Source organism: Helianthus annuus, chromosome 13 (genome assembly GCF_002127325.2).
Source record: "Helianthus annuus cultivar XRQ/B chromosome 13, HanXRQr2.0-SUNRISE, whole genome shotgun sequence".
Taxonomy (NCBI): Eukaryota; Viridiplantae; Streptophyta; class Magnoliopsida; order Asterales; family Asteraceae; genus Helianthus; species Helianthus annuus.
In genome coordinates this window covers 44,524,707-44,536,798 of record NC_035445.2, presented here as the reverse complement: position 1 = coordinate 44,536,798, position 12,092 = coordinate 44,524,707, and the positions used below count along the sequence as shown (strand labels likewise).

The 12,092-nt window shown below is 40.0% G+C and overlaps 1 protein-coding gene across 1 annotated transcript; it reads left to right on the top strand.

The window, feature by feature from the left end:
- Window positions 1–239: 239 nt before the first annotated feature.
- On the top strand, window positions 240–11,878 carry LOC110897757 (plastidial pyruvate kinase 2). The gene is made up of 12 exons (XM_022144487.2): window positions 240–662; window positions 2,117–2,404; window positions 2,487–2,652; window positions 3,111–3,245; window positions 3,332–3,442; window positions 3,562–3,650; window positions 3,743–3,805; window positions 9,335–9,510; window positions 9,616–9,718; window positions 10,252–10,400; window positions 10,490–10,598; window positions 11,509–11,878. Exons 1-12 carry the CDS (start codon window positions 417–419, stop codon window positions 11,614–11,616), a joined length of 1,743 nt encoding a protein of 580 aa, XP_022000179.1. The 5' UTR covers window positions 240–416; the 3' UTR covers window positions 11,617–11,878.
- Window positions 11,879–12,092: the final 214 nt, after the last annotated feature.

Sequence of the window (12,092 nt, the reverse complement as noted above, 5' to 3'; positions counted from 1 at the left end):
CCATGACATTATAGCTTAGTTGCATCTTGGATGTGTGATAAGGCTTACAGATCACTAGATTTTGGGTTTGATTCACACAAGAGGGATTTTTTCCCAGAGTTATTGGAGATAGATATGATCAGACGATTCCGCTTGTGACACGTTGATATCCCAGTGCTCCGCCAATAATTCAAATTTGCTGTTAAGAAAAAAAAAAAAAAACATAGATAGTTTTAGAGAAAAAGAAAAAAAGAATTTGAAATAAAATATTTAGCGGAACCCTCCATCAACTACCAAGTCACTGATGTTGTGCTGCCTCTTCGATACAAACGAGAAGTCGCAGCAACCTCCATTGATCTCTCTGCATATATCATCATCTCTCACATTCATTTCCACCTGATCTGATCTGCTCCTCCTTGTTCAGATTCTAACGATCAATGGCGGCGCAAGTGGTTGCTTCGAAGCTGACACACAGTTCCTTTGCATGCCCTAATTCTTCCAAAAACCAGATTCAGAAGATCAAACAACCTAGTGGTTTTGGTTCTAAAGCTGTGATTGGTAACAATGAACAAGATCAAACCAGACTGACTTACAAACATCGTTGTGTTGTTGTTAGCGTCACTTCAAGGAGACAACAAGAGCTCCAAGTTGTTGTTCCGGTTACACCTGAAGACGTACCTAAGGTTGTCTTTTCATTTAATTGCTTCGTCTATATTCATTCATTCCTTCGTTTATTATTGAATTTACTACTGGTTTATGATAATACTGTATTTTTGTAGTTTGATTTATATGCAAGGTTGGAGAACTCGCTAGTCGCTAGGTGGGGACTAGCGATTAATCGGATCGGGTTTTTTATATGTAATTTTCAGTTTTATGTATACATATACACATTTTTTATAAGTAAATATTTTAAGTAGCTAGATTTTAACTTTTACTCAACTCATTTTTTTAAGGATACAAGATTAATTGTTAGAATTCACATGGTTTGGTTGGGAATTGGCCAGAATTTAGAGGTTTTGGCCGGAATATACAGGTTTTTTGCTGGAATCTGGCCGGAATCGCCGATTTTTTGGCTGGCCGACTAGGTCCGACTAACGATTAGTGGACTGATTAACGAAAAATTAGTCGGTTACTGGCTGACTAGCGATTAATCGCCGACTAGTCACGATTTTTACAACACTGTTTATATGTTGCTTTATAGTTATCCGGCCGTAATCTTTATATAAAGAGGACCAAATCATTCTGCTTTTCTGTTTGAATTCGCTTTATTTTTGGATGTTTCAGACCAGTTTGACCGCATTTCGTCGGAATTTACAGGATTTGGCGGCCGAAATCTCGCATAAAGGTCGCCGGAGCGCCTAGATAGTAGCAAAGCGTTTTTCTGTCGCTTCGCCTTGCCTGAGGGCCTAGAGACGCGCCCAAAGGGCTTTTGACAACATAGGCGGCAACATAGTTGTCAATAGCGAGCGTAGCGATTGCTATAGCGCGCTACGTAGCGTATAGATCTAGGCTCGCTATTAGGGTTGTAGCGATAGATAGCGATAATAGGACAGTTTATTTTTATATTTTTTAATATAAATAGCAATTATAGCTGGATTTTAGGTTTTTGTTAAGTATACGTGTAAAATAACATATATACCAGGGTATTTTGATATAATAATAATATACATATAAAAATATTAGTTTTGTTTTCTAGTGTATCGCTATTTATAAAATAGCCACCATTTATCACTATTCAGTATGTAGCATATAGGTACCTTGTCGCTTTTGCCATTAACAACTATGGGTGGCAACGATTTACAAGATTTAGGCATCGGCCCTAAGTTCTAAAAACCGGAACAAAATGTAGACACAGGCAGAAGAATAACCTGAAGGAAGAGAATACAAAAAAAAATGGACCACACCGCCAAAGGTTTCTCATATGCTCGATTTGCTAGCTGGGGTATATTAGAGATATATTTGAAAACGATTGCAGTATTATATTTATATATTTACTTTTATAATTATCTGGTTATAATCTCTTTGTAGAAGTTAATCTATGTATAAAAAATATTTTTATCCAATTATTGTCCCGTTTCTCTCCTTTCATTCTATCACGCCACATGTTAACCGAGACTAATTTCATTTGCTTGATCAGATTGCAGAGCCAGATTATGATACACCGGAAGTTTTGCAGCAGGGGGACAGATCGGTAAGCATGTGGTCAAGGCCCTTAGTGAAGCGCAAAACAAAAATCGTTTGCACAATCGGTCCATCCACAAACACCAAGGAAATGATATGGAAACTGGCTGAGGCGGGGATGAACGTAGCAAGGTTAAACATGTCCCACGGAGACCACGCGTCCCATCAGAAAGTTATCGACCTTGTTAAGGAATACAACGCTCAATCTAAAGATAACGTTATTGCAATTATGCTCGACACAAAGGTAGGCTTCGTTGATTATATTGTATTGTACATGTATCATTTGTTTAATCTTTCATAATAAGTAGTTAATATAAATATGACAGGGGCCCGAAGTCAGGAGTGGAGACTTGCCTCAGCCGGTTAATTTAGTAAGTGGCCAAGAATTCACGTTCACGATCAAACGGGGCGTTGGCACATCGGAGTGTGTAAGCGTTAACTATGATGATTTTGTGAATGACGTGGAAGCTGGTGACATGCTTCTGGTTGATGGTATGTTATGATAACCTTTTGACTAAAGTACACAGATGGTCATTGTGGTTAACCAAAATTTTGGATTTAGTCCCTAGTTTTTCAAAAGTACATAGATGGTCCTGTGGTTTGCACTTTGTAACGTATTTGGTCCCCAACTTTTGCCAAAAGTACACAGATGGTCCCTGTGGTTTGCACTTTGTAAAGCATTTAGTCCCAACGTTTAGTGACTAAATGCGTTTCAAAGTGCATACCACAGGGACCGTCCATGTACTTTTGGGAAGAGTTGAGGACTAAATGCATTACAAAGTGCAAGCCACAGGGACCATCAGGGTACTCTAAAAATGTTGGGGACTAAATCCAAAATTTTGGCTAACCACAGGGACCATCCGTGTATTTTTCTCTAACCTTATATTCCATACCAACAATAGTTTGAAAACAGAAATCGTAATATTTTGCAAACTCGTGTGTACCTTTAGGTGGTATGATGTCATTGTTGGTGAAATCCAAGACCGAAGATTCAGTAACATGTGAAGTTGTCGATGGCGGAGAGCTCAAATCGAGACGCCACTTAAATGTTAGAGGAAAAAGTGCAACTTTGCCATCCATCACTGGTTCGACTCAACAACAGTAATTTTTATGACTGCATAAGATGATAAGATTTTAAACTGACTTAATGGTGAATATTCTTCTGCAACAGAAAAAGATTGGGATGATATCAAATTTGGAGTGGACAATGAAGTTGATTTCTACGCGGTCTCCTTTGTTAAAGATGCGGAAGTCATTCATGAGTTAAAGAATTACCTCAAAAGTAAGGATAGTAATGCCAACACATAGGAATCAGTGAATCGTATATATGTATTTATAAAAATATTACTAACAGATTTTATCAGTTTAAACTTCATTGCGAACTTGAAACGTTTTTGGCAGGCTGCGGTGCAAATATCCAAGTAATTCCAAAAATTGAAAGTGCAGACTCGATACCGAACTTACATTCAATTATCACAGCATCAGACGGTGTAAGTTTGTTTTTATTTCATTTTACTTACCTTTCACATTTGATATTTTGCTGACTCATACTAACGTTGTTGCTTCACGTCACTTTTATCAGGCAATGGTTGCAAGAGGAGATCTTGGTGCAGAGCTGCCTATTGAAGAGGTTCCACTGTTGCAGGTAACTTTCTATTTCTTTTTTCTTTTTTTAGTTGATATATTCGTTAATATAGGATAGGCAAATTGGATTTAAATATCCGATCAGGCTGTTTTTGGCCAGTAATAATAATCCCAACTGAGTTTATTCCTGACAGTGGTCCAACCTTTTTCATTTTGTTTGTATAATGGTCCGCCGCTAAAAAACATAACGGAGTTAAGGTTTTTTTTTTTTTTTTTTTCCGAATTACAAATGGATGTTTCGATTGATGTAAAACTTACCTTGAAACAATGCTCCAAACGACGAAAATGGTGCTTCAATTCGGGTGTTTATATTAGCACCGTATATATTATTATTATCATTATTATTTAGATTATTCTAGAATGTTTATATTTGGTGATAGGAATCCTTGTATTTTAGGAATTGTTATCAGTTCCTAATTAGGTGCTTGTATAGGTTCTTGGTTCTTCCCTATATATAGGGGTTTGCTTGTATTCTTTATCAATCAATCAATAATATCAATCCATGAATACTTTCATGGTATCAGAGCCTCGGTTCTGAAATCCCAAATAACCCAGCCGATTCCCTTAGTTCGATTTCTTTTCCAGCCGATTTCTTTTCTCGGTTCTGGTCATCATGCCCGGCACCGACAAACCTGAATCCTCGGATTCCAGTTCGAAACCAAACCTGTTGCACCCTGCTTATTCCGTTACGAACATTCAGTCAAAAATTCGTACACTAGATGGCACAACGGTCACCTATTCAGCATGGGTCAAGATATTTAAATTACATGCTGTTGCCTACAAAGTTTCGGCCCACATAGACGGCACCGCAGCCCCATCAAAAACTGATCCCACATACGATTCTTGGCTCGAACTTGATGCTTTAGTTCTACAGTGGATATGGAGCACCGTCTCTGACGACCTCCTGCCTCGAGTCATGGATTCGGATGGCACCGCACGCGGTGCATGGGTCAAATTGGAGAAAATTTACTTGAGTAACAAGAAAGCTCGGGCGGCGGCATTAGAGACAAAATTCGTAAACCTTACTCTTGCAGCATGCTCCTCCTTGGATGATTATCGTCGAAAGCTGAAGGATTTAGCAAACCAACTTGAAGATGTTGATCCACAGATTTCCGAGTCACGTCTCGTTCTTCAATTGGTTCGTGGATTGCCTCAAGAATTTGACACTACCGCCTCATTAATCAACTCTACTAACGCTGATTGGGATCAGGCTCGTTCCATGCTCACCGATGAACTTATCCGCATAGAGGCACGCAAATCCAACTCTTCCTCGGTCTTGGTTGCCACTGGCCCTTCTAATCGATCTTCACAACAGCAGCCCTCCCAGCAACAGCCGCAATCTTGGAGTTAACAACAACCGCCAGCATGGTCTTCTCAGCAACAGCAGCCTCAAAACTTTCACCGCAGCCGCGGACGCGGCCGAGGATCGTGGAACAGAAACAGGGGAGGCCGTGGAGGTCGGGGTTCAGGCCGCAACCAATCCTACTCACCTTGGCCGACCCAGCCACCACAATACCCTACATGGGCCTGGTGGAATGTTCCACCATGTCCCTACCCTTCACAACCGGCCTGGCCAAACCCTGGCCCTTACCACCTCACCACACAGGTACTCCTCCGTCTGCAGCCAACAGGTCGACAAACACAGGCCCTTCGGCCCCACCTGCCTACTACACGGCACGGCTGATCAGCAATCAACCGGCTATGGACACCAGGCCCCACCTGTTGGTTTCGACGCACTTAACCCAGCAGAGTTGCAAGCAGCATTTAACGCCATGAATATGAATCAGCAACCACCGGACCCGGGACTAATGGACACTGGCGCGGGCTCCCATGTTACCGAGAATTCAGGTATAATCTCCATTCCCAATTCTTTTTCTGTAAACCCGAAAATTCTTGTAGGCAACGGGCAATGTCTCCCGATACAAGGGTCCGGCACTGGCTTTTGCAAAATCCTCGACCACACCTACATCCTACCTAACATACTTTTTAGCCCGTCCGTTATCAAAACTTTGATATCAGTTAGACGCTTTACACGTGATAATAATGTCTCTATTGAATTTGACCCCTTTGGTTTCACTGTGAAGGATCTCAAAACTGGACAGCACCTTTCCCGCCACAATAGTACCGGAGACGTCTACCCAATCACACCACCACAACTTCCGCCACAAGCCTGCTTCATTACCACATCTAATCTACCATGGCATGATCGACTTGGGCATCCTGGAGCGCAAGTCTTAGATATTCTTAGTCGAAAATTTAATTTTTTATGTAATAAAGACATATCTACTACTTTTTGTAATTCATGCCATCTATCTAATAGTAAACGTTTGCCTTTTTATACGTCCAGTTCCTTCACTTTTTCCCCGTTCGACATTATTCACTGTGATTTATGGACTTCACCTGTCGTCAGTAAAACCGGTTATAAATATTACATGGTTCTTATAGATAACTTCTCACACTTCGTGTGGGTCTACCCTTTGAAATACAAATCTGAGACTTTCCCCACCTTTGTTAAATTTCACCGTCTTATCCTTACCCAATTCAACCGCCCCATAAAAACCTTCCAATGTGACTTGGGCGGGGAATTTGACAACAACATGTTTAAACAATTTGCTCATTAGCAGGGACTCCTATTTCGGTTCTCTTGCCCTCAGACATCCTCCCAAAATGGGAAAGCCGAACGAATGATTCGTCGGTTAAACGACATCATCCGGTCCCTTCTCATACACGCCCACTTACCTCCCGCATTTTGGGCCGAGGCTCTTCATACCGCCACATACCTTCACAACATACTTCCCACAAAACGCCTAAATTTTTTTACACCCACTTTTGCCCTTTATCTTCGTCACCCAGCCTATGATCACCTCCGCGTGTTCGGGTGCGCATGTTACCCGAATACCTCGGCTACCCAACCACACAAATTACACCCACGTGCAATTCGTTGCATCTTTTTAGGTTACCCCGCTGATTTTCGTGGGTATCGGTGCCTCGACCCTACCACAGGAAAGGTTCACATATCCCGCCATGTCACCTTTGATGAGCAGACCTTTCCATACTCCCAACCTATACCCTCGGCTACATACTCTTTTTTGGACGACTCAATCCCCACCGGGTTTACCTTCGGCCAAACGCCGACCCCTAAACCCGATGTCACGGCCCCTTATCCGTTTACCTATTCTCGTCGACCACGGTCCACTGCCACTCACCCCTTAACCCATCCGGCCACCGGCCCACAACAACCTCCACAATCCTCAGCCGGCCCACCCCCAATCCCTAACGCCCCACCCGGCCCACCTACTCCAGCCGCCACACACCCAGCCCAACCAACATCCGCCACCCCTACACCTCGGCCCGCTTCTTCAAATAACATCCACCCAATGTCGACCCGATCCAAAACCGGTTCGATTAAACCTCCGCTTTACCCAACCCTTATGACCACCTCTATTTCGCCCGTCCCAACCACCTATGCTAAAGCCTTTGCCGACCCTAATTGGGTACATGCCATGCAAACAGAATTTAATGCTTTACAGGAAAACGAAACATGGGAATTGGTTCCACGACCTCACGACAGGCCGGTTATCCGATGTATGTGGCTCTTTCGTCACAAGTTTAAAGCCGATGGGTCATTGGAACGGTACAAGGCCCGATTGGTAGTTAATGGGAAATCACAGACAGTGGGGGTTGACTGTGACGACACTTTTAGTCCGGTTGTTAAACCGGCAACCATCAGAACGGTTCTTGCTTTGGCGGTCAACCGTTCATGGCCTATTCATCAATTGGATGTGAAGAATGCTTTCCTTCACGGTCATTTAAATGAGACGGTATTCATGCATCAACCACCGGGATTTGTTGACACTCGTCGTCCTAACTTTGTTTGCCGATTAAAGAAATCTTTATATGGCCTCAAACAGGCGCCTCGGGCTTGGTACACTAGGTTTGCCTCATATATTTTGCAGACGGGTTTCCGCAATAGTGCTTGTGATAATTCGTTGTTTATTTATTCAAAGGGGGCTGACACGGCTTATTTGCTTTTATACGTGGATGATATTGTTCTTACCGCATCTAGCACTACTTTGTTAAACACTATTATTCAGACTCTGTCCCGGGAATTTGCTATGTCTGATTTGGGAGCCTTACATTATTTTTTGGGGATCAAAGTTTCGCGGAATCCCCATGGCTTGTTTCTGTCGCAATCTCAGTATGCAAAGGATATTCTCACACGTGCCTCCATGACTGCTTGCAAGCCTTGCACCAAACCGGTCGATCTATCGGCTAAGTTGAGTGCCACCGAGGGTCCGTTTTTTGACGATCCGACCCTATACCGAAGCTTAGCGGGTGCTTTACAATATCTAACGTTTACTCGGCCCGATATTTCTTATGCTGTGCAGCAAGTTTATCTTTTTATGCACGAGCCCCGGGAGCCACACTTTGCTTTCATGAAGCACATCTTTCGATATCTTCAGGGAACAATGGATTATGGTATTCGGATCGTGAAATGCGCCTCCCAAGACTTAATTGCATACTCAGACGCTGATTGGGGTGGCTGTCCGGATTCGCGACGCTCGACTAGTGGTTATTGTACTTTCTTGGGTGATAATTTAATTTCGTGGTCCTCTAAACGACAAGCTACTGTTTCACGTTCTAGTGCCGAAGCGGAATATCGTGGGGTCGCAAATGCGGTTGCAGAAGCTACTTGGTTACGACATTTATTGTTTGAGTTGCATGTTCCCTTGAAGAAAGCTACGGTGGTTTATTGTGATAATGTTTCCGCCGTCTACTTATCAGACAATCCTGTGCAGCACCAACGAACAAAGCACATCGAAATTGACATTCATTTTGTACGTGAGAAAGTCCGTGTTGGCCACATTCGTGTGCTTCATGTTCCGGCTGCAAATCAATACGCTGACATTTTTACCAAGGGCCTTCCAAGAGACTTGTTTCAGTCATTTCGCTCCAGTTTAAGCGTTTGTACTCCGCCCGCTCAAAGTGCGGGGGAATATTAGCACCGTATATATTATTATTATCATTATTATTTAGATTATTCTAGAATGTTTATATTTGGTGATAGGAATCCTTGTATTTTAGGAATTGTTATCAGTTCCTAATTAGGTGCTTGTATAGGTTCTTGGTTCTTCCCTATATATAGGGGTTTGCTTGTATTCTTTATCAATCAATCAATAATATCAATCCATGAATACTTTCAGTTTAAACTTCCAATTAACAAAAATCAAGCCGTTTGGAGCACCGTTTCGAGGTAAGTTTTACATCAATCGACTCGTATCCTCGTTCTGATCAAAAGCCGGTTTGTAATTCGGAAAAAAACTTAACTGTGTTAAGTTATTTTTAACGGTGGACCATACAAACAAAATGAAAAAGGTTGGACCACTGTCGGGAATAAACTCAGTTCGGATTATTTTTGGCCAGAAACAGCGAGGATGGATTATTTAAATCCAATTTGCCTATAGAATATTATTAAGCCTTGCGTTCGCTAATACTGGTCAACCATTCTGAATGTAATTGGTTTGACCAGGAAGAGATCATAAGAACATGCAGGAGCATGGGGAAAGCGGTGATAGTTGCAACGAACATGCTTGAAAGCATGATAGTCCATCCAACACCAACGAGAGCGGAGGTATCTGACATCGCTATTGCTGTCAGAGAGGGTGCTGATGCGGTTATGCTTTCTGGAGAAACAGCTCATGGAAAGTAAGACTTTGTCGTTTCTCAATGTTGACTTTGACTTTTCTTAATGTTTCTCACTGCCTTAAAAATAGTATCCGTTTTGGCTTGTTTGATCTCTTGTGGATGCAGGTTTCCTTTAAAAGCTGTTAAAGTTATGCACACAGTGTCGTTGCGAACTGAAGCAAGCATTACGGGTGGTGTCACACCCTCTAATCTTGGTCAAGCCTTTAAGGTGGGTGTATATCTTATATTCATATATATTTTTTTTATCTTTCTTTTATTTTTAGTTAAATTATTAATTTATTACACATGCCACTTGTTATAACCATAATAATTCTAATCCTATTGTTATATAGGGTTAAGTTATTGTACAAATGGTCTTAATAGACAAAATACCCTTAATGTGAGAGGTGAAGGAGGGAATTTTTTTTTTTTTTTTTTGAATTTTTCCCATCTTATTAATCACGTATTTTAGTCCCAAAATTCAAAAAAAAGAAAATAAAAATAAAAATAAAAATTCGTGATTTTACAATAGTAGAGTAATTATGTAATTTTGTATTGTAGAGTAATTATAATTACTCTACAACATTTACTCTGCTATTGTAAAATCACGAATCATTCTTAAGTAGATGGGAAAAAAAAAAAAAAAAAAAAAAAGTTTCCTGCACTTCTCACGTTAAGGCCATTTTGTATGTTAAGCCTCATTTGAATTTGATCTTTACACTTGTTATATATCTGTGCTTATAAAGTACTTGTTTTCTTCAGAACCATATGAGTGAAATGTTCGCGTTTCATGCCACATCAATGTCAAACACTCTTGGAACCTCACTCGTGGTTTTTACTAGAACCGGTTTCATGGCTATTCTATTGAGTCATTATCGACCCACTGGCACCATCTTTGCCTTCACAAACCAGTAAGCCCATTATGCTAATTAAACTTAAATTTATCATATTTCTTGGAGAAAATATTATTTAAATAATATTTAATATACTTGCGATGCAGGAAACGAGTGCAACAGAAGTTAGCTTTGTATCAAGGAGTTTGCCCCATCTATATGGAGTTCTCTAATGATGCTGATGAGACCTTCGAAAACGCTCTCAGCACCTTGAAGGTGAGATCTGCTTTAACATTTTATATTATTTAATTTTTTATTTATCTTTTATATATAATTAGTTTGTTGTATGCATAAAAGATTACACTTTGGGTAACTTTCTACACATTATAAATATAACAATTCACACAAGGAAAAGTAGTGTAGCGAAGGTCAATCAATGTTTTTTCCTTTTTTTGGTCTTTTGGTTGTGTGTTTTTTTTTGTTTTTGCTATTTTTTTCTTTTTTAATTTACCTTTTAGTATAGACACTAACACCTGCTTACTTTTAAAAAGTTTTGTAAATATTATTTTGACCCACTCGAGTTTTAAGCACTTATTTTTTTTTATATAAGTGGTAAAATATAATACTTGGTCTACGTTTTCAATAGGGGCTAAAAGTTCAAGTTATTTTACGTTTCGATGCCGCCGCAACGCGTGGTACCATTATTCAACTTAAAAAACAATATTTTCTTGTGGGTTATTTTTAAGTACGTTTCGTATTATCAAAGGTGGTTTACGTTTCGATGTAAATTTTTCTCGGTAATGAGTCGGGTCCAATTAAAAGTTTCCGTGCTTATTTTTGTGTGATTTCAGTTAATCTACATTTTGACGTAAATTTTGTTCGGAAACGAGTCAGTCATATATCTGACGGTACAAAATTCGAGTTACTTTAAGTTTCAACACTGACGCCACAACGCGCGGTGGGGTTAAAATACTAGCTAGAGATAAAAATTACATAAACCAAAAAGACCCATTGATACTAAAGTTCATAAATGCATCAGATTCTTAAAGGCAGGACAATGGTTACTTTATTTGCAAGTTATCTATAATTTTATAAGTGATAATAACTAAAAAAGAACACCACAGTAACCATCATAAAATATATATCCTTAAAAATTCTTTATTAATATATTTTTTTGCATGTGCAGAAACAAGGGATGGTAAAAGAAGGTGATGAGGTAGCGCTTGTTCAAAGCGGGAGGCAGCCGATCTGGCGGTTCCAATCCACACATAATATTCAGGTCAGGAAGGTGTAAACACGAAAGCCGAGTGAACAAAATTTATGGTTACACATGACATAAGGTGGTATTGTCATTTCGTTAACAAACTTATCTTGATTATTGATTTTTGTCATGTATTATGTATGCCAAGAACCCTAATTATGTTGAGTGATTGAATATGTATCAAATAACAAAGTCTAATATAGGGTTGTGTGTGATCAGATTGTGTTCAAAGTTGATCTCAACGCAAAGCAAGTTGATGTGACTTTAAAGAGAAAAAAAAAGAGTTTGGTCCTAACCCGGTTTATTGATAAATTGTTTTAAAAATTGAACATCTTATTTTTAGAAATGACTAACAGGTGTAACCTTTCTATAATTTGGGATAGAGGTAAGGTTTGCTCTCATCAGACATTTACTATACCCTACAAATAGCTCTGCTATGAGTTCCTATAATGGGTACGTTTGTCCAATCACATAAATGCCATGTTAGCGGATCTTTGAATACGAATACA